Source organism: Ipomoea nil, unplaced genomic scaffold, assembly GCF_001879475.1.
Source record: "Ipomoea nil cultivar Tokyo-kokei standard unplaced genomic scaffold, Asagao_1.1 scaffold0268, whole genome shotgun sequence".
In the NCBI taxonomy this organism is placed as follows: Eukaryota; Viridiplantae; Streptophyta; class Magnoliopsida; order Solanales; family Convolvulaceae; genus Ipomoea; species Ipomoea nil.
The window spans coordinates 4,128,754-4,152,251 of record NW_017616696.1 but is presented as its reverse complement, the minus strand read 5'-3'; the positions used below and the strand labels follow the sequence as shown (position 1 = coordinate 4,152,251).

The following is a 23,498-nucleotide window of genomic DNA, read 5'->3' as shown; positions in this document are numbered from 1 at the left end:
TTATATTTTGGTGTAAAATATTATTTTTTCCATCAAAAGTATTATATTTTCCTTTATGAGTAATGTTGTGAAGTTTTTGTTACTTATAAAGAAAAATGTAATACTTTTACATTAAGATGTAAAAGTATTATATTTTTCCATATAAGTAATAAACATTTTATTCATGATTTAGTATTACATTTCATCTTGACTCGACTCGACTCACGAATAAGAAACCGTGAAACGGTCTCACGCAAATTTTTGCCAAAAGTGAATATTAGAAAAACTTGCTAATTCAATTCCTAGATATCGTTAATAATTAATTATCTCAAAAGAAGAGATCATGGAATAGTTTCAGATTTCCTGTAATACTTGTAACGTGTCCATTTCAACTTGAACTTGATCAATATATATAGTTTTAGATTTCTTCTCCCAAAGTTTTAGATTTCTTGTAATACTTGTAGCGTGTCCATTTCAACTTGAACTTGGTCAATAGTTAATTAGTTGCTTGAGCCATTTTAAAGCTTCTCCCACATTTGCTTACATTTCTTTACTCATTACTAGGAATTAGAGAGACTACTAAGTGGTAATGCCATTCTTGTAGACATTGAACTCTCAATTAACTTGAAGTCCCATTCTTTTGGTGACTTAAACCAAATTAAAACAATTCATCAAACATGTGTCGTTCACGTCTTCTTCCAACTTCTTTTTCTCAAAGTAAAGTTAAACTTGTGAGAGGTGTGACTATGGTGTTGCTCTATTATTCTCATAGTGACAACACTTTATCCATGTACCTCTTGCATAATTAGGCCCAACTGTACTTAAACAAGAGTTCATATAAATCACTAAGCTCACGTACAACTAGGACCATCATTGAGTCATTATACTATCTAACATTATTGCAATTCAATTCACATAACATCCGTGACAAAAGATCTTAATCCAAATCCCTAGATGAATCTAGCTACTCATATTTGGAATTGAAACAAAAGCATGAATTGAAATTGAAGCCAAGAACAATTGAATTAAAGAAAATGTAAAGCAAGAAAGACTTAGCTTGGATCAAGAAAAGTTGATGATGCAATCTTGAAAGTTGAATTAAAAGTTGAAAATTGCCTTAAATCTTCATCAAATGTGGAACGGTACAATTACAAAGAGAAATGTTGTGGAGAGGTTTTTCCTTAAGAAAAACCTACTGAGAGAAGGGAAAATAAAAATTGATCTAAAAATAACAACTTAAGCATATTTATACCCCTCAAAATCACTCCAAAATAACCAAATCTTAGTTCTCCCGTGAGGTAGATCGAGATCAGATCGTGAGCCCTAGGTTTAATTAGTCTGTTCAGTAGTTCTAACTTCTAAGATATTTTCTACCTTAGACATCCGAATCAGATATTTGTAGCTTCATAGAAGTTGTAGCTCCTTCAATTATCTTTCCAATGTCATTTGAATCACTTGATTTGGACATTTCTACACTGAGATATGACTAAAATATTGAGACATTGCCTAACTGAGAAAACATAGTAGAATTTTGTCACGCTGACAATCACGACTGTAAGTGTCACTGTGGGCTTTGATTTTCACTCCAAAGTGCATATTTCTTCATTTTCTTTGCTCCTTTGGATCCTCGGGTCATGCCATGATACTTCCAGCTAACACACTCTTTTTTCACTTTCTTAACCTCTCATGACTCTCTTAACACACCTTTGTGCAAATATATATGACTTCAAAACACATCCAATTGGGCTCCAACTTACATGATCTTATAATCAATGCCTCCAAATCACCTTAATGACACAAAGAGATCGAATAAGCACATAGTTAGTATCCAATTTACATAAAATCATTTGAGTTTGATGTCAATTATGCACATATAAAAATAGTAAGAATTAACGCTTATCAATCACATAGAAGATGCAAGAACTAGTAGCTCATCCATTGGTAGTCAGAAGATGAACGCCATAATACCAGAACCGCTAAGGAGTTTGAAGAGAGAGAATTGGGCCTTTGTTTTATGAGTTTCAATGGGTTTAATGGTCAACAAGGTGATAAATTACCAAGTCAGTAAAGTTATGCTTACACTACTAGAAATTCTGAAATTTCCGACCACCTGAAAGTGATCTTAAATCAAGTTGAAAATCTTTTTCCGACCACTTTTGGTATCCGGAAAAACCTTTGTTGCTATTTCCGACCACTTTTTGGACTTTTTGGTATTAACTTAATTTAAGATCATTTTCAGGTGGTCAGAAATTTCAGAATTTCCAGTAGTGTTATTTAAATTTTATGTCAGCATAAAGTGTTTGATTTGATCGTATTTTAGACCAAGGTGAGTCAACAAACAACAATATTTCAATGAATTAGAAATGCAAATCAAGATTATCATTAATAACTATTACTCCGTAAATATTACATGTACAAATATATGGTTTATAATCATTTTCGGAGATTAATATATCTTTAAACAACCTGAACCGTACAATTAGATCAATTAGTTTTTACCCACTCAAACCCATACAAAAACGACCATCCACAATCTTCTACTATATATACCCGAAACCCAAATGGAAAGTATATCCAGAATAATAATAATAATAAAGAAAAATAATAAAAACAACGTTTCTTTGAGATCATAAGCAGATTCCCCTTTGGATTAATCTTTGTTTATGATCTCAAAAACAGTTTTAGCTTAGCTTGATCGCCATGGCAGCAGAAATGCGATTGTCATTGTTGATTGTGTTGGTTGTAGCGTTGCCCTGCGTATTTGCCCATAAGAGTGAATGGAAGGAAGCTCATGCCACCTATTATGGCGCCCCTGAGGGCACCATCGGCGGAGCTTGTGGCTTCGAAGAATACAAACAAATCTATTCCCCATACACCGCAGCTCTGAGCCCAGCATTATACAACGAAGCAGAAAGCTGCGGCGCCTGCTTCGAAATAAAATGCGTAGAATCCGAGTTTTGCAAGAAAGGCCACAAACCCGTGGAGGTCACCGTCACGGATTCGTGCCCCGCGAGCGACGCCCGCTGCAGCCCGCCGCACGTACATTTCGACTTGTCCCAGCCCGCGTTTCACGAGATCGCGGAGCACGAAGGCGGCGTGGTTCCGGTGAAGTACCGTAAGGTTCAGTGCAAGAGAAAGGGCGGGGTGAAGTTTACGATCACGGGGAACCCTAATTTTAACTTGGTGACCGTGACGAATGTTGCCGGGGGCGGAGACCTTGAGAAGGTGGAGGTGAAAGCTGATGGGGTGAAAGAATGGATAGAGATGAAACGCAACTGGGGTGAGAAATGGGAGACCAATATAGATTTGTCTGGGAAATCTCTGACTTTTAGGATCACTACATGCGAAGGGCAAGTAGCTACTTCCAAGCATGTCGCCCCTGAGTCGTGGCAGTACGGCCAGACATTCGAAGGCAAAAACGTTTGATTCAACTCAACACAACACAATCTTTTGGTTTTTGTTTTGCACATGCGCTACCTTAGTTGTAAATTGTAAATGCCGTCGGGCAGTGTTGAAGTAATGATGTTTCGTAATATAATACAATATTGTACTCCAATGAATTTGAGTAAACAAAAATAAAATGTTCAATTCAAGAAATTTAATTTGTTGGTTGGTTAGCAAGTTCAACACATTTCAATGGCCGGTATGGGTACCTGCTCGGAATGGGAAAAACTATACATTTGTGTTCAAGATTACAGTACACTTGATTTTATGGGCAAACAATCATGTTTTGCTATCTAATAATTATCTTTAAATTAAAGGGTATGGTTCTCTAAGAGATAGGCAAGGGGTTGGAAAGAAATGAAAGAAATTAGTTACTATTCTTGATCATGTTTAATTTGTCCATCCAAATGAAAATTGCAGTAATTAGTTATGATTTTTGGGTATTTAATTTGTTTGTCTTTCAAATTCCACGCATAAGAGAGAGAGAGAGCAGAGAGATAAGAACTCGGAAACCCTACTCTAATAGACATATACAATAACACACCGAAAAATGTCTCTAATCATGGCCTCATGGGAGAGTAAAACTAAAATAATGACCACATAAATAGATCGATATATTTACCAGCCAAGCACCTTGTGCCATGTAGTGACCTTTCCCATATAGATTGAGAAAGTATGTTTGAACAGATACTACAATGTAATAAATCAGTAACATTCAAAAAAATAGATATATTTACATCAATTGTTACCTTGAAAATATCATTTTTTTTTCTTTAAATCTAAGCAATGCCAATTAAATATTATTATCACCTAGTAACGAAAATATCATTTTTCCTTAAATCTTGTAGATGCGAATTAAAACAAACAAACAAGGGTTAAAAATATTATTTGAAATGCTTTTCGCTTTTTCCTTTAGACACATGATCCAAATTAAATCTCACAATATGCTAATGTCATAAAGGACTAAAAAGTCAATTACGGTGTTCAGATTGGGTCTTAAATTACATTCCTATAAGGCCTCCATTGTCGTCCAGCGGTTAGGATATCTGGCTTTCACCCAGGAGACCCGGGTTTGATTCCCGGCAATGAAGCAAAAGAAGGAAAATGAAATTACATTCGTATAGACCTACCATAACTTCAACTAATATAATGGGTTTACTATCAATTTCCACACCCAAGGTTAGTATGGTATATTGGTATATATTGCACGTAAATATTTGTGGTTTATAATCATTTTCGGATCATTCTAGACAGAAATTAACCACAAATAAATAAGGGAATGAAGATTAATGTATCTGAACAACCTGAACAGCACAATTAGATTTCATCCATCCATTTCTTTACCCAACCCAACAAAAATGATCATAATCTGCTACTAAGCAACATTGAAAGTATATAAACAATAATAAAGGATCGGAAAGTAGAAAGCTATTTTTTTTAAAGCTCATGAACAAATTCAATTCCTTTAAATTCTTTGTTTATGATCTAAAAATTATTTTAGCTTCATCATAATTATAATGGAATTGCGAGCCCCGTTATGGTTATCATGGTTGATTGTGTTGGTTGTGTTGCCCTGTGCATTTGCCCACTGGAGTGAATGGAAGGAGGGTCATGCCACATATTCTGGTAGCCCGGCTAGAACCGTTGGTATGTATGTATATATGCATTTTGTTTAATTAATATATATAATGTTTAAGAGTTTAGAAAAGTAAAAAATTGAATTAATAATGCAGGCAGCGCTTGTGGGTACGAGGAACAAAAGAAAACCTACGGCCTATATACTGCAGCTGTGAGCACAACATTGTTCAAAAACGCAGCAGGGTGCGGAGGGTGCTATGAAGTAAGATGCGTAAAGAGCAAAATGTATTGCAAGAAAGGGCACAAGTCGGTGGTGGTTACCGTCACCGATTTGTACCCTCGGCTGCGTGGGTGGACCCCACCACTCCCACATTTCGACTTATCTCAACCCGCGTTTCTCAAAATTGCCGACCACTTAGGTGGCCATGTTCCGGTCATGTATCGCAGGTACCTACATGCATGCATGGACCAGGTCCGTGCATTGCGGATCCTGGTCTAAAATCACAATTCACTGCTGAAAATTATGGAATTTTCGACCACCTGAACTTGATCTTAAATCAAGTCGAAAGTCTTGTTCCGATCACTTTTAATATCCAAAAAAACCTTTGTTGCTATTTCCGACCACTTTTTACTTTCAACTTGATTTAAGATCAGGTGGTCGGAAATTAGATAATTTCCAGCAGTGATTTCTTTATATATTAAAGTAGATGACATAAAATTTTTGGATCAGAGTCCACAACGTAAAGTGGATCCTGGTCGAGTGAATGCATTATATTCTGATCCGTTTCAATATTTCATGGCATGCATGCAGTGTTCCATGCAAGAGAAAGGGAGGAGGTAAGTTTAAGATATCTGGAAATTCGTACTTCAACATAGTAACGGTGACAAATGTTGGGGAAGGTGGGGATGTTAAAAAGTTGGAGGTGAAAGCTGATGGGGAGAAGAAATGGAAGGCGCTAAAACGCTGACCGGAAAAGCCCTCACATTCAGGGTCATCACCATGGACGGGAAAGAGACAGTTTCTCACAGTGCCGCCCCCAAGTCGTGGATGTTCGGCCAGACATTTGAAGCCAAAATCTCCGACTAGCTTTAATTATATATGCATTTAATTGCGTTGAATTTGATTTCGTGCATGTTTTGTTGTAAGTAGTAAGTAGAAATTTTTTTTGTTGGAGTTATATATTGTTGTCTTTAGTTTTTCTTATCTCCGGTTAACGGTAAAGAATAATGGTATTTAAATTTGGAACCATGCTTGGTGTTCAGTCTCGACAAAAACAAGTACTATTACAGCATGTTCAGTTCACGCAATGAATTCTGAATTGAAGGAATAAAAATGTTACTCCGTATTTAATAAAGAATGAAATATATAAGGAACAAAATTTTGTTTCAAAATATATAGCAAAGCATTGAACACATAAGAATGGGGTAGTAAACTTGGGGACATTATGTGAGATCCCAAGAAAAACAAAAGTGGGATGAAACTCAAAGAAAACATGGTTATCAATAGCAATAAATTCAGGGAGGTGTAAAACATTATGTAACATCAAAGAAGCGTTTTTTTTCTTTATACTTGTATATAGCAATTTGATGAAAACAGTATATAGCAATAAATTTAGGGAGGTGTAAAACATTATGTAACATCAAAGAAGCGTTTTTTTTTTTTTTCTTTATACTTGTATAGCAATTTGATGAAATCTCAATGCATACTGACTGGATTGAAGCAGTAAGCAAGAAGAAGTAAGCAATTCATCAAATACATAGTGTTCATGTCTCCTTCCAACTCCCTTTTCTCAAAGGAGCTGAGAATTGGACATGTGAGAGGTGTGGCTATGGTGTTGTCCTATTCTCATAGTAACAAGACCTTTTCCAATTCAAGTACCACTTGCACAATCTGGCCACAATCACACAAAGAGTCAAAACAAACCACTAAGCTCAGCTCACAACTAGAGTCATCATCAAGTCATTACACTAGCTGATAGAACAATTTAATCACAAAGCATCAATCACAAAATATGACTTATAATCCAACCCCTAATTGAATCTAGCTACGCAATAATTGAAATTAAAGACATTTGCAATAGCAATTGGAAGCAATAAAATGCAAAGAAAGAAATAAGAAAGACTTAGCTTTAATTTGATTAAGAATATTAGGGAAATGAAATCTTGAAATTGTAAGATGAAATCTAAAATTGTTCTTCAAAGTTGGATTGATTACACAAATAAAATGTTTGGAGAGGGTGAAAATGAAATGTTTCCTAAAAATAATCACTCCGAGATATTTATACTTCAAATCCACGCAAAAATAACTACTTAGGAAAGGTTACTGGACGTGTGGTCACGGTGTGAGTCTCTACTCCTCGTAGCACTTCTGGTTTCTAGGCTATTTATTACCTTGTAGACATAAAAATTGGACTTTGTTGTCTTCATTGAGGTTGTATATATCTCTTTGAAATATCTTTTCAATGCTGTTGGAATCACTAAATTTGAATATTCCTACGCTGAGATATGCTTAAAATACTGAGACGTCGCTTGGTAGAGAAAAATGGAGTCAATCTGGCACTCATGGTGTGAATGCCAGTATGAGCCATGATATTCACTGCAAAATGCAGATTTCTTCATCTCCTTTATTCCTTTGCGTCCCCGAATCATGTCTTGATACTTTCAACTCGCTCTTTTTCACTATCTTGACCTCTCATGACTCTTGGAACACGCTTTTTTGCTAAGATGCTTTCAAAACACATTGAGCTCCAACTTACTTGATGTTACAATCAATGCCTCCAAATCACCTAACTAATTGATACAAAGGAATCAAATAAGCATATACTTAGCTTTCAATTAACATAAAATCATGAGTTTGATACCAATTGTGCATATAAATGTATTTAGAATTAGCGCTTATTAATATTATATACAACCAAATACAAATACTTACCTTAATATATCTACTTTGCAAAAAGCTGAAAAAGTTTATTCAACCTCGCTCTAGACTTTTTCTTAGCCTAAATGGGACCACCAAGTTATATATAATAATTATTACTAGTCAAATATCTTAGCAAGGTTGCCCTATGATTTAAATTTTTAATGAGAAAACTGAAATAGTAAAAATATAAGTAGATAATACATAACCTCCCACATGGGAGAAGTTACTACATGTCATCTAAGCACAAGGTGCTTGACTGTAGAAAAATAATTAAGTGTATAAAAAAGTAATCATAATTTAAAAATTGTTGCATTTAATATAGTTAACAAGGGAGAAAAAGAAAAGAAAAGAATGATAAAATTCTTTTTTAACAAAAGAAAAACTAGCAAATCAAATATTTTTAATTAATTTCAATATATATCGATGCATATATATAGGTGGATTTTTTTTTCAACATTTAGCAAAATGTCATGAATGACGACTAATTACTCACAGAAAGAACTTCTTATAGACACAAATTAAAAATCACAGTGTTTATATATATAATATGTCCAAGCTTATGTTCTCATATAGATAATTTAATTTGTAGTTGATGAGCTATTATTAATTAATCTCATATTGTATGGTACATATTGAATGTACAAATAGAAATTTGTGGAATATAACTATTTTCAGCCTCAGAAATGATGTGAAGATTAAAACACCGGGATTGGATCCCATCCATCAATTTGTTTTTACCCATTCAAACAAAAACAAAAAGTACCGCACTTTACTACATACTATATATATACCAAAAAGTAATTTGTTTTAACCCCCGTTCAACCAAAATAAAAAATGACCACACTTTGCTACTGTATATATTCAAAAAAATAAAATTGAAATTTAAAAAAAAAAAAAATAAATAAATAAATTAATTAAACAGTATTTTTGAGCTCATAAACAAATCCAAATTTGTTTGGATATATTACATTATATTGTTTATGATCTCAAAAAAAAAAAAAAAAACAAACTTTAGCCTAACGTATTGATCATCACTGCCGCCATGGCAACAGAATTGCAAGCAGCCTCATTGTTGATTGTGTTATGTGCATTGCCGTGTGTATTTGGCGACGGCAATTCTGGATGGTCGGAAGCTCATGCCACCTTTTATGGCCCGCCTGAGGGAACCGTTGGTATATATATATATATGCATTATTTTGTTTTGTTTAATGTTCATAATTAGCAATTGATTAATATATAAATATATTATGCAGGCGGGGCTTGTGGGCTTCAAAACCAAAAGGACACCTATGCCCCATACACTACAGCATTGAGTGCAGCATTGTTCAAAAATGCAGAGAGCTGCGGAGCATGCTATGCATTACGATGTGTAAATAACACAGGGCAATGCAAGACACAAAATCCCATCATCGTTACCGCCACCGATCTTTGCCCAACCGGAGATGGAAAATGGTGCACTCCGCCGCGGGCACATTTTGACCTATCCATGCCTGCGTATCTCAAAATTGGAGAGTACAAAGCTGGGTTTATTCATGTCCAGTATAGCAAGTACGTAAATAGCTGCATGTTGTTAGCAGATTGAGTTAATTACGTTCGACTAATTGACTGACTGATAACATTAGCTGATATCGGGTGTTAGGGTTCCATGCTCGAGAAAAGGAGGAGAACGGTTTACAATTGCGGGACATGAGTACTTTAACCTAGTAACGGTGTCAAACGTTGGAGGAAGCGGAGATGTTTCGAAGGTGGATGTGGAGGATAATGCTGACGGGGAGAAGAAGTGGGTACCGCTAAAACGCAACTGGGGTGAGAAATGGGAGACCAATGCACCGCTGTCTGGGAAAGCTCTGGATTTTAAGGTCACCACACAAGATGGGAAAGCAGTTACTTCCCGGAAAGTTGCCCCCAAGTCGTGGCAATATGGCCAGACATTCGAAGGTAAAAACTCCCGATAAAACGCATCCATCCATCATGTCGGGTAATAATTCAATTATTAAAGTTTTGGCAACCTCACAATAAAATGCACATCAGATCACTTAACATCAGATCGGTTTTTGAATTTTTGTGGTTCGAGTCTTATAAACAAATGAGGCCCTATCAAAAGTATAGGAATAGTTTTAGGATAAATTATAATTTTTTTTTAATTTTTTAACTAGTTAAGGTCAAAAATAAATATTGAGTCCTCTAAAAATTGAGGTCCTGGGTGCTATTGCTCATCTTGCGCGGCCCAAAATTTGGCCATGGTTTACATATATAGTGTAGGTAGAATGTTAGTTAGAGCATAATTTTCTGCTGTAAATGCGAGGCAGTGTTGAAGTAATCAAGTTACGCAAATTTTCCTTTCATTTTCTCTATGTACTCCGGTTAACTGCACTCTTTTACTGCTTCTTTATTTAACTCTGATCTAACGCCGCATGAACAAACTAGTTAGGAATGCATGCATTTGGCTAGCTTTTTTTTTTTTGAAAAATTTTCATGCGGTATATTAATGAATAAATTGAATGATAGAGTCAGGAGGGACAGAGTCCCAATACATAGGTTGGTCCTGATCGAAAACTAGCGAAGCTAAAGTATGAGCATGTAAATTTAAATTTCTAGAAATGTAACTTAAAGAACATCTCGTAAATAATGATATAGCTGTCCTACACTGGTCCACAACGATCCCAAGGTAGGAGTAGTTAGCCGTGTGGCTTGAGCGCATAATATTTTGTAAGTCCATGCAATCCGTCAGAATGTCCACTTCCACGATACCCCGATCCTTAAGCCAAGAAAGCGCCTCCTTACAGGCCAGTGCTTCGGCCATAGTAGGTGAGAATGCCCCCGCGAGCCGCCCATTTGCTGCCGCAATAAACGAGCCATGGTGCGAGATGAGAACCACACTGTACGACGCCTCCCCAGTACCCGGCCTGAACCCCACATCGACGTAGCAGCGCGGAACACTGCCGCCAGCGTGATCGGTCACGGCAGTAGGTGCCGGTGTAGCTGTCGTGGGTTGCACTCGTCGATATGCTTGCATGGCCGCCACCGCTCGGTTCCATGTGCGACTCGGTCTTGGGAGAGCCTGCTCCCATACCGCCGTATTGCGGGCACTCCAGATAGCATACAATATAGCCACTGCTAGACCACACTGTTCCTCTGTCAAGACAGTAAAAATTCCCATAAGCCATGTCGACAATGAATTAGTAAGTATATTGGTTACAGGCAACCCCGATAAACACCATACTAATTTAGAATAATCACACAAGAGTAATGTATGCATGACATTTTCTTGCGTCCCTTGGCACATTGGGCAAAGTGGGTCAATCTCAACTCGTCGCATTATTAGATTGTCTGTAGTAGGGAGGATTCCACAGACTGCTCTCCACAGGAAGGTTTTCCATTTGGGTGACACTTTCAATTTCCACATAGTAACCCATTTATCAAACTCACCTGGGCTATGCTCATAATCCCCCTTAATCTGTCTATAGGCATTTTTAACTGAATATATTCCATTCATCTCACCCTTCCAATACCACGTGTCTTCATATTCCGGGCTAACAGGGATCATTAAAATACGTGTGACATCCTCAGGAATAAATAAGTCAGTCAGAATATGCGGATCCCAGGTATTAGTCTGTTGGTCAATCAAACCTGCTAAATGGGCATGTCGTAATTCCTGGGGCATTATTGTTTGGATCAACGGACTGGGATTATCTGGTAACCAGGGATGTCCCCATATCAATGTTTTTTGTCCATTCCCTACACGCCTCCTTACCCCCGAACAAACCATTCCGTGTGCAGCCATACTTCTCCAGCAAAAAACTTGGGCAATTCCCTATGGTGGCATCAACAAAAGATGTATTCGGATAATACCTGACTTTATATATTCTTGCCGCCAAAGTGTCGGGGTTTGTGAGAAATCGCCATGCCTGTTTACCCAGCATTGCCAAATTAAAAGCCCGTAGATCTTTAAATCCCAGTCCCCCATACTTTTTAGGGACGCATAATTTATCCCAAGCTTTCCAATGTATCCTCCTATCCGTTCCAGAACCCCACCAATATCTGTTCATGACCCTCTCAATTGATGTGCAAACTGTCTCAGGTAACAAAAAAACACTCATAGAAAAGGTTGGCATAGATTGTGCCACACTTTTCAAGAGTACTTCCTTACCAGCCTGAGAAAGTAACTTTTTACTCCAGGAACCAATTCTTTGCCTGATCTTGTCCTCTACATAGGAAAAAACAGCTCTCTTATTTCTGCCTACAAACGATGGGAGACCCAAATATTTTCCAAAATTAGCCGCCTGACTCACCCCTAAACACGCCGCCACTTCCCCCTTATTTCCCCTTGAGTGTTCCTACTAAAACATATACTGGACTTGTCATAATTCACTTTTTGGCCAGACAACTTTTCATATTGGTGTAAGCCTGTTTAATTACACCCGCTTCCTCAATATTAGCTTTGAAAAACAGGAGGCTATCATCTGCAAAAAATAGATGGGACACCGCGGGTGCCCCTCGTGCCACTTTACAGCCATGAATTGCCCCATCTAACTGTGCCTTCCGTAACAGCATGGAAAGCCCCTCTGCACAAATAATGAACAAATAGAGAGATAGAGGATCCCCTTGCCTGAGGCCGCGCGTAGGTACTATCCGCCCACCAGCCACCCCATTGACCATAATCGTATATCTCACAGTCGTGACACAATGCATAATAAGGGTAACCCAGCACTGACCGAACCCAATAGCACCCAACATTCTCTGCAGAAACGACCACTCCATCCTGTCATAAGCCTTTGACATGTCAAGTTTTAATGCACTCCATCCTGTTTGCCCACATTGCTTCCTATTCAAATAATGCCCCACTTCTGCTGCAACAAGAATATTATCTGTGATCAGGCGTCCCGGGATAAACGCACTTTGAGACTCTGAGATTAGACTCCCCATAAGTGGTTTCATCCTATTCGTTATCATCTTAGCCATTATCCTGTAAATAACATTACTAAGAGCGATCGGTCTCATATCAGCCACCCTTTCCGGCACATTCTTTTTCGGGATTAAAACAATATTCGTATCATTTATGCCATCAGGAAGATTGCCTGTATTCAAACAGGTTATTATAAATTCAGACACATCCCCCCTACTACATCCCAGAAGTGCTGGTAAAAGCCTGGATTCATTCCATCCGGGCCCGGCGCTTTGTCAGGATACATGGAATATATTGCCTCCTTCACATCTTCTGGCCAAACGGACGCAATAAAGATTCATTCTGAGCACGCGTTACTCGCGGGACAAAATTTTCAATCATAGCATCATCAAAAACAGTACTCTCAGTTGTAAAAATTTGTCGGAAATAGTCAAGGATAACAGAGCACATATCATTCCCTTCCACCCACATGCCATCATTATTTAAAATTCTATTCACAGTATTCTTTTTTTTACGAGCAGAAGCATACCTGTGATAGAATCTCGTATTCGCATCTGCACCGCGGAGCCAGTGCTGCTTCACACGCTGTCTCCAGAACACATCCTCTTGCGCCTCCAGCCGGGTTAAGAGCACATCAATCTGGTGAAACTCGGCCAACGCAGCCGGGTCCCTCCTATTAAACAAGGAAACAAACAAAAAAACAAAAAAAAAAAAAAAGAAAACAAAAATAAATGAATAAAACATATTAATGTGGCATATTAATGTAGCATTTAAATCACCTTAAACTTGGAGATTATCTACAATATAACAACAGTTTAAATACGGTTAATTGTATTTTTTCTAAATTCTGCAATATAATAATAATAGTAGGGTTAATTATATTTTTTTTTTCTAAATTCAAGTGTCTAATTAGAACTTTTTCTACTTTGACAGCTTAATTACATTTTCATGAATAGTTTAAGGTCAAAAATTTATGATAAGAATTTGGAAGATCAAATTGCCCTTGAAAAATAAAACTTCATATAAAAAAAAAAAAAGTACTTACGATGGTGGTTATTACAAATAAATGGTGGTCATATATATATATATATATATATATAATTTTTTTATTCAATGTCAACGATGCTTCAACATCGGGTTGTTGGTGAGGAACATTATGAAATTGCGTAAAGAGTTTAGCAAACTTTACAATGTTACAAAGAGCTTCAGGACATTATAGCTATTCTTGGGTTGGACGAATTATCCGAAGACGATCGCTTAACCATAGCAAGAGCGTGAAAAGTTGAGCGTTTCTTATCACAACCCTTTTTCGTAGCAAAAGTATTTACTGGTTCTCCAGGAAAATATGTTGGCCCAGCAGAAACGATTATAGGATTTCAATTGATCCTTTCTGGCGAATTAGATGGTCTTCCTGAACAGGCCTTTTATTTGGTAGGTATTTTTCTGAAATTGGTTCCATTCGACAATTGAAATTTAAACCATATTGGTGCTCCGTTAACATTGGCGTTAAAATGGAGGGCAAAATGAAAAATTCAACTCATTTACTCCATTTTAATTAAATTACAACCCCCTTTTTGCAAATCGCGAAGCTTTTTTGTAAAAACTCAGTACTCTTCTCCTCAAATTGTGATCAAAATGTGGATTATCAACAAGTCAACAACAAAGCCAAAATAGTTCATATTCATATACAAAGTTCCCAAGGTAAATGGAGACGTTGTCCCTATTAATTTGTGTTAGTGTGGCACGCAATGAAGCTTCCTAACTTCATGGAGTAATGAAAATTCGATTTGGAGATTCTAGATTTGTGGAGAAAGCAATGTTAATCAAAATTGTTCTCATTTTATTTTATTTTTATTTTTATTATTAGTTTGTAGGTTTTATATTTAGAATTGGAATAAGGGTCAAATAAGCCACTCAACTGTATCCCAAAATGTAATTAGGCCACCGAACTCAAAATAGATGCAATTGAGTCCCTGAACTATACAAATTTATGAAATTAGACCTAAATATGACTTGTTTACCTGAAAGGGTTTTGATTTTAAAATTAAAATTTTTTAAATGAAATAAATAATTAATTAATATAAAATTAAATTAAATTAAATTAAATTAAAAAAAAATAAAAATTGACGTCCGGCTTCGTTTCCATGCCATGACCGAAGACCTTCACCTCCATGACTGGGAGACAAAGGGACCTTTGTCTCCATGGTTGCCGGTCGGCATCGTCTTCGGCCATGGAGACGAAGCCGGCCGGCAGTTTAGTTTTTTTTTAAAAAAAATTAATTAATTAATTAAATTTTATTTTAAAAAATAATTTTAAAATTGGTAACCACCCTTTCAGGTAAACAGGTCATATTTGGATCTAATTACATATTTTTGTGTTGTTCAATGATATAATTACACTTTTTTCAAATTTGGTAGCCTAATTATATTTTGGTGTGCAATTGAGTGACCTATTTGACCCTTATTCCTTCAGAATTTACATTTATAGGGTATAGTTGATCAAATCATTCTTGAAATCCACATTGGGAGATCAAACCATTTTTAAAATACACATGTAACCATATCATGTAAATTTTATTTGGTCCAGATATTGGATGTTAAAATTTTATCCATTTTCAAACCGAAATTGAAACTAAATGAAATTTTATTATAAATATAATAATACAAATTATATATTTAGTTTTAAATGTATTTCATTGTTAATAATATATTAATATTAATTTTCAAAAGTTTTTTAGTTAATTATTAGTATTTTATCTCGTTTTTAGATTGATAGTATATAGTATATTATATGAAAAAGGAAAAAAACATTTTTTTTTAAAAAAAAAAGGTAAAAATTTGTGTGAGACCTTCTCACGGGTCTCAATCCGTGAGACGGGTTGGATCTTTGATTAATAAGGTCAAAGATTCGACTATTTAATCAAATATTCGACTCGTCTCACATATTGAGACACGTGAAACGGTCTCACACAAGTGTTACCCAAAAAAAATAAATACACAATTAATATCATTAAAAAGTTCAAAATTGACAAAAATAAAATTTTGGGTATATCCAAATTAACTCGAAATAAACCTGAAATAAGTTCACCTGAATGAACATATTCAAATTAAATTTGGTTCAGATATCGGGTGTCAAAAAAATATCTAAAATTTTGGATATGAGAAATTAAATTTGAGTATCACCCGAACCGAATCGATGTCCACCCCTAAGAATTAAAATGGTAATGAAAATCAAATACATGGTAATTGTAATGGGTTTAAGTATAAGGGGTTACTTTGTTTGTTAGTAAATAGGAATAAGAATATAAATAAATTATTTATATATATATATATATATATATATATATATATATATATATATATATATATATATATATATATATATATATAATTTCATATTTAATGCATGGACAATGGTCTTTTTTTTTCTTTTTTTTTTTTCAAATTTCTCTCTCTTATTTATGATTTCATTGTTTAAAAGTAGATTAGTACGGAGTAAAAGGGTAATGAGTTTTGTAATTATTAAATGATTTGATTCCAATAGTAAGATAACGTACATAAGTAAGCAACCAAACATGGTAATTAATGAGTTGAGATTTAGTCTGATTATTATTATTATTATTATTATTATTATTATTATTATTATTATTATTATTATTATTATTATTATTATTATTATTATTATTATTATTATTATTCTTATTGTTATTGTTATTGTTATTGTTATTGTTATTGTTATTGTTATTGTTATTGTTATTGACTTAAGTAACCAGACCGAAATGCTTGATAAAATTGTAAAGGAGCAACATTCGCTCAAGCTTTCCCAATTTGGTCTCAAAGAAAGAGTGGATCTCTCGTGTCTGAAGGTTGATACAACCAACGATAATCTCTTTGCCATGGCCGAATATCAACTTCAGATCCTAAACTATGTCAAGGATCTTTCCATCAAGATTGATTCACTTTTGAAACCTTCTGATCCTCCTACTGATGGTGATGATGCCAAAAATGGGGAAAAGAGACATAAGAAAGATGATGATGATGATGCAGATGAAGGGAGAAAGAAGGAACCCGAAAAAAGAAATGAAGGAACAAGAGAAGGAAACTTTGATCATAGATACAGCACACCTCCTTCAAAGTCTCAGCAGAAGACACCTTCAAAGTCTCGACATGAAACACCCTCCAAGTCTCGACGACAATCTATAAGACCGAGACCTTCCTATGGATCACAATCTGTCTACTCATTTGCAGGACTATCTCGCCAAGAGAAGATCAATCTTCGAAAGGAGTTGATGAGAGACAACAAAGTAACAATGGATGGATCTGGAACATTCGTCCAGTTTGAGGAATATGAAAAGGGAAGTGGCAAAAGGTTTGAAGGGTGTAACTTGCCAATCTGGCTAAAGAAGAAAGATAAGCATACCAGACAAGATTATCAGTGGACACAAAATAAGAAGATAAGGGAAGAAAATGAAGCTCTCTGGCTTGAACAAGAAGAGGCGGGAAATATGAGGAAACGAGAGCTCACTAGGTATCAAGAGATACAAGAGAAGATAAAAGATGTTTCAAAAATAGGAAAGGATGCAGACATATATGTCAAGTATGATGCCATAGCAAAAGTTCACCGGGAATCTGGAAAAAGCTATATATGTAGAAGGAATGAACTCCATAGAACTTGTAACCTGGTGGAACCATGGCATTGTATCAGGACGAAACATCCTAGAAGCCTACAACAACTACATGAGCTATAATTTTGGAGAAAAATATGAAGATCTAGTCCGAGAAAGACCACTCCGAGAAGTCGGAGGTTCAATCAACAATGAAATAGACTTTGACAACATGCTCAAGAAACAGAAGGAACGAGACAATAAAGAAAGAATAGAAGCACAACATGTGAAACATCCTTTTAATCTTGTAATAATCTAGTTTATGTCCAGTACTCCTTAAATTGTAATTTGGATTTGATTAATGAAAGTCTCTTTTTGCATGAACTATAAGTACTTTCTGTCTTTGCCTTAGGCTAGTTTTATAATTTTCTATAGATCTTCTTATACACTCTTCAATAGGGCTGTTTTGTTATAAAATTTTCCTTTAAAGGATATCCTTCAGCCTTATAATAAGAGTATAGGTTTTGGCATCATCAAAAAGGGAGAAATTGTTAGGAACAAGTGTTTTTAGATTTTGATAATACCAAACTATCTTAGGATGTAGACCTATATTTTTCTTTTGTTAGATAAGTCTCATGTAACAAAGGCATGAGATGTTCAAATCATGCACGAGACTAGTATAATAGGTCTACATGAAGACTTGAAGACAACAAGATGATCAAAAGAGGCTTCCAGACGAAAGAAAGATTAAGCAAGTCTCGGATAGACTGTTTTTACAAAAAGAATCTTCGTCTAAGAAGGAAGGACGAAACATGAGGACAATCTTTCGTTCCTCATTCCTAAGTGAACAAGTCAATGACAGACTTGTAAAAAGACAACACTCATTAAGTGAAGCAATGATAATGTTGTCTATCACTCAGATGGGCAAATCATTCGGACAAAAAGTGTCATAGGAATGATCTTCACTAAAGACAAGGAGCATTAAAAGACTTGTACCATCTTGTTAGAGATCAAGGACAAAAGCCATAATGCTTTTGGCTCCAATGGCTATACAGTACAAGTGCATTAAATGCCCTTTGCCTACTGAGTAATACACATTGATTATTAGGTTTGAAATTTTCATCTCCCTCCAACGGATGGATTTTCCACCTATAAATAGCTCTCTTCACCATTGAAGAATGGGCTGGTTAACTCACTCTTGCAATCTTAAGAAAAGCTCTTCAAACAGTTTCATCTCCAAAAGCTTTTCATAACCAGTGTTAGTTGTGAAGTTTTTCAAAGGCATATCCATCTTCATACTTCACAACTTGAAGCAGTCTTATAATTTCTCAAGTAAAGATCAATCCAGACGTCAAGACAAGCTTCAACCTGTTGGAGAAACATCAAATTATCTTTCCAACATCTCCTTAGGAAGAAGTTGATAGAAGCCAGGCGGAGTAAACTCGAGGGGTTGAAAAACCTTTCAAGTGGCTGTCCGGCTTAGTGATCAAGGAAGCCAGCTTGAAGTAGTTTGTACTAGGAGTGATAGTGCAAACCCTTTCATGAGTTGTGAAAGAAGAGTGAAGTAGCTTCGTTAACACCCGAACCACTATAAAAATCTCTCTCTCTCTCTCTATCTCCTTACATTCAGCTATTACTTTCGTGCTTTACATATCATATCATATCGACCAAACACTAAGTTTTCACTAACATGAAAGTGTGCACATTAGACTCTCTTTGACCCTACCGGGACCAACAACATTAATTTCCACATTGAACAAAATTTTAACAATAATTCACATTAATACCTGAAATTCACAATAATTCAAAATAATAATAATAATAATAATAATAATAAAATCAGACTAGATCTCAATAATTTGTAAAAAGTTACAAAATTTAATAATATTTCCCAAAATTCAAATCAATCTAGTGATCTACAATATTTCGCAATAATAATACAAATGATAGTAAAATTAAAGATCTCTGAGGCGGGTGGATTAATGAGTCGGATCTTTGACCTCATGACCTCATTAATCAAAGATCCAACCCATCTCACGGATTGAGACCCGTGAAACGATCTCACAAAGTTTTTTCCTTTTCATATACTATCAATCTAAAAACAAGATAAAATACTAATAATTAACTAAAAATCTTTTGAAAATTAATATATATTAACAATGAAATACATTTAAAACTAAATATATAATTTGTATTGATAGTCGATGACGGCGCAGTCGCCGGCGATGATGCAGAATCATGGTGAATGATGCAGAATCGTGAAATTACATATATATCCTCAAAGATCACAACAAACTGTCAAATAGACTGAGGACCAAATTGTGTGTTAAGGAGTTAAGGTTGAAATTGAAAGTCGAGGATCAATTTGTGAATTTAACTATAATCAGGGACCATTTTGGGTATTTACTCTAAAATATAAATTAAAGATAGAGTGTATTTAAGTAAATTAAATTAAAGAAGCAGTATGTAAAAGATAGAGTGTATTTAACAGGCCAGATGAGATGAGAGCATGTAGAGAAAATGAAAGGAAATTTTGCTTGCGTGTATCTCAATTATTTCAACGTACACTGCCGTGCATTTACATATGCAGAAATGAAACCTAATAAGATTTTAGAAGTGATGCATGTGATGTGCATTATATTGGCAATTAAGTTGGCAATTATTGGCAAGTTTTATCTATCGGCAGTTTCGGCCTTCGAATGTCTGGCCGTACTGCCACGACTTGGGGGCGACATTCTGGGAAGTGACTGCTTTGCCATCATTTGTGGTGACCCTAAAATTGAGAGATTTCCCAGACAGCATTGCATTGGTCTCCCATTTCTCACCCCAGTTGCGTTTCAGCGGTACCCACTTCTCCTCCCCTTCAGCATTCACCTCCACCTTTGAAACATCCCCGCTTCCTCCAACATTTGACACCGTCACTAGGTTGAAGAACTGATGTCCTGACATCGTAAACCGCTCTCCTCCTTTTCTCATGCATGGAACCCTGCGATAGAACACCGGAACAACCCCGGCTTTGTACTCTGCAATTTGGAGATATGCAGGCATAGATAGGTCAAAATGTGCCTGTGGCGGAGCGCACCATTTTCCGTCGCCCGTCGGGCAAAGATCGGTGGCTGTAACGATGATGGGCTTTTGGGGTGTCTTGCATTGCCCTGTGCTATTTACGCATTTTATTTCGTAGCAGGCTCCGCAGCTTGCTGCATTGTTGAACAATGCTGCGCTCAAAGCTGTAGTGTATGGGGAATAAGTTTCCTTAAACTGCTCAAGCCCACAAGCCCCGCCTGCATAATATATATTAATCAATTTCTTCATCTCACTCCAATCTTATGCCCGCACGAGCTTAGCTTAATGATTCAGTAGGCAGAGAGACAAGGTTTAAAAACCTCCACGGCGACAGTGTGGGGATTATACCCAAGGTGGACAGAGTCGGTAGAATTGGAGATTATGCGGTCCAAAGTCCTAGATCCCTTGTGGGGACTGATCTTGTCTGCTGACTCCTAGATCCTTTGTGGGGACTAGCATTTGATCCTATCTACTGAGTCATTAAATCACTCTGATTTACATCATCCCAAATACTCTATCGAGCCAGGATGTTGGGGTCTTAGGGTTGGGAATTCAACTTGTTTGGGAGAAGGATTTAAAACATTATATTAAAGCTAATTACGAACATTTATTAAACAAAACAAAAGAATGCATGCATATATACCAATGGTTCCCTCAGGGGGGCCATAAAAGGTGGCATGAGCATCCAACCATCCATGCGCTGAATCGCCGCCAAATACACACGGTAATGCACATAACACAATCAATAATATTGAGGCTTGCAATTCTGTTGCCATGGCGGCAGTGATGATCAACACGCTAAGCTAAAGATATTTTTTTGAGATCATAAACAATGAAATTCAAATAAATTTTGAATTTGTTGTTTATGATCTCAAAAAATACTGTTTATTTTTTCCTTACTTTTTTCATAATGACTTTTGGGTATATATAGTAGCAAATTGTGGTCATTTTTGGTTTTGTTAGAATGGGTAAAAACAAATTGATGGATGAGATTAATCTGGCTGTTTTAATCTTCACATAATTTTAGGAGACTGAAAATAATTATATACCACAAATTTGTATAATTTGTATGCAATATGTACCATAGGACTTGAGATTAAGACTTTCGTATTTCTAACATAAGATTTTTTAAAAAAATAAAAAATAAAAATTGACCTATGTTTTATAAAATTTAGACCCGAAATAAAAATAAATAGAAATGTGTTTTGCGCGCCCAAAACAAGGTGGAATATTTGTTAAAATGAATGAATATATGAACATAGAAGAAATTAACATCCTTTTTAAATTAGTTTGTCAATCTTATCTTTAAATAAATTAAATAACCACAATCTAAGGTATGTCTAGTATCTACTATCTACTATCTACTATACTAATAAGAGCAAAAAATAGTCAGGCCTATAATAGGTAGAAAAAATGACGGTCAAATTTTTTAATCAAATGAATGGCTCAAATTGGATCCGATTTTAATTTTTCTTTGAGCCAAAGAGAGTTAAGCCTATAATGAGTAGAAAAAATGACAGTCAACTTTTTTAATCAAATAAATGGCTCAGATCCGATTTTAATTTTTCCTTGAGATTTTCTAATTTAAATTAAATAACCACAATCTAAGGTATGTATATTTATAAGCCTGATATAAAATTTTTATGTTTTATGACGATATTATTAAAAATATAAATAATTAAAATATTTAACTGTTTAGGTTTTAAATATTTTAACATTTAGATATTGTGTTTTTAAATTTTATATTGACTTTGTGCTAATTGGTATTTTACTATTAATTATTTATTAGTGATTTTGTAACTACTTTTATTTATTACTTAATATTTTGGGATAAAGTACACATAAGTCACTGAACTATTTGGAAAACAGCAATTAAGCCATCGAACTCAAATAACCCCAAATAATTAGCCATTGAACTTGGAAAAAAAGAGCAATTAACATTTTTAACAGGTTAACTCCAGCTTTTTGCTAACTAGATTGTCAAATGTTTATTTTATTTACATTTTTTTTTTTAATTATAATCAACCTACATAGTAATATATTTTAAAGTAATTTTAATTAAAATAGTTTTGTCTTGTCTAGATTTAAATTATTTTTTTATTATTATTATTTTTAAAAATGATCTAGTGAAAAAGTAATAATAAATAAATAAATAAATCAATCAAATTTCGACAAAAGAAAACTATTTTGATTATAATTACTTTAAAAATATATTACTATGTAGGTGGATTATAATAAAAGAAACGTAAATAAAATAAACAAAACCTAGAGTTACCCGAGGGCCGAGGGCCAGTGGCAGGTGGCCTTGGGTGAGTGCCTGCGGGCGTGGTCAAAGCGCAATCCAACCGCCCACCCTATTCTCGTGGGCGGTTGGTGAGCTAACTTGTATAAAAATGGGCATCTTTGTCCTGTTAAGAGGGCTACTTCTTGGTATAAATATTACATTCACCTTGTAATTCTCCTACGAATCAATATCAATACAAAAGGTGTCTCTGCGAAATATATCTATTGTCTTTATTACCGCATTATCCTAGTCATATTATTCTTTGGTTTAGTAATTCGGGCTACCCCGGGTTAATTAAATCCATCATTGGTGCTCTTGTTGAGAGTTGACATACAAGCTCGAGCGTGCTCCATATTCAAATAGCTAGGGCAAGGTCAATTTCCAACTCTCACAGCTCCCGTAACACCCGTGCCTCCCCGACTGGGGGCGGCCTCAACGGGACCACCAGTCAGTAACGAACCCTTCCTCTAGGGTTTGTGGGTGACCTCAAAGATCAACTCACCAAACACCGCAATGGTGCGCCAGGGCCCCCTGCCGCCCCTCCTCCGAATCTCGCTCTCTTCCAAGAGGGGCGGCTGCCCTTCAACAAGCCACCATGGCGCTAGCCCGCCTCGCGGAGGTGCTCCAAAGAGGTAAGCAGGTCGGCCTGGAGGGGTCCCAACCCCGCTTCCACCTCTCTCAAGGTCGGCAGCGACCCGAGCACCCGACCACTATGAG

The 23,498-nt window shown here is 35.8% G+C and overlaps 3 protein-coding genes and 1 non-coding gene across 4 annotated transcripts; 3 read left to right on the top strand and 1 right to left on the bottom strand.

Annotated features, from left to right (window-relative positions):
- Window positions 1-4,442: 4,442 nt before the first annotated feature.
- On the top strand, window positions 4,443-4,514 carry TRNAE-UUC. Its single transcript has one exon. It is a non-coding gene; the product is annotated as a tRNA-Glu (tRNA).
- Window positions 4,515-4,872: 358 nt separating this feature from the next.
- Window positions 4,873-6,202, top strand: LOC109153624 (expansin-A32-like). Its single transcript, XM_019301479.1, has 3 exons — window positions 4,873-5,070; window positions 5,157-5,448; window positions 5,813-6,202. Exons 1-3 carry the CDS (start codon window positions 4,941-4,943, stop codon window positions 5,967-5,969), a joined length of 579 nt encoding a protein of 192 aa, XP_019157024.1. The 5' UTR covers window positions 4,873-4,940; the 3' UTR covers window positions 5,970-6,202.
- A 2,566-nt stretch (window positions 6,203-8,768) lies between these two features.
- Window positions 8,769-10,266, top strand: LOC109153727 (expansin-A9-like). Its single transcript, XM_019301614.1, has 3 exons — window positions 8,769-9,093; window positions 9,175-9,469; window positions 9,561-10,266. The coding sequence occupies exons 1-3, from the start codon at window positions 8,964-8,966 to the stop codon at window positions 9,874-9,876; spliced, it is 741 nt and encodes a 246-aa protein (XP_019157159.1). The 5' UTR covers window positions 8,769-8,963; the 3' UTR covers window positions 9,877-10,266.
- Window positions 10,267-19,936: 9,670 nt separating this feature from the next.
- On the bottom strand, window positions 19,937-21,399 carry LOC109153593 (expansin-A9-like). The gene is made up of 2 exons (XM_019301447.1): window positions 21,141-21,399; window positions 19,937-20,715 (listed from the first exon to the last, which is right to left on the bottom strand). Exons 1-2 carry the CDS (start codon window positions 21,271-21,273, stop codon window positions 20,108-20,110), a joined length of 741 nt encoding a protein of 246 aa, XP_019156992.1. The 5' UTR covers window positions 21,274-21,399; the 3' UTR covers window positions 19,937-20,107.
- Between the last annotated feature and the right edge of the window lie 2,099 nt (window positions 21,400-23,498).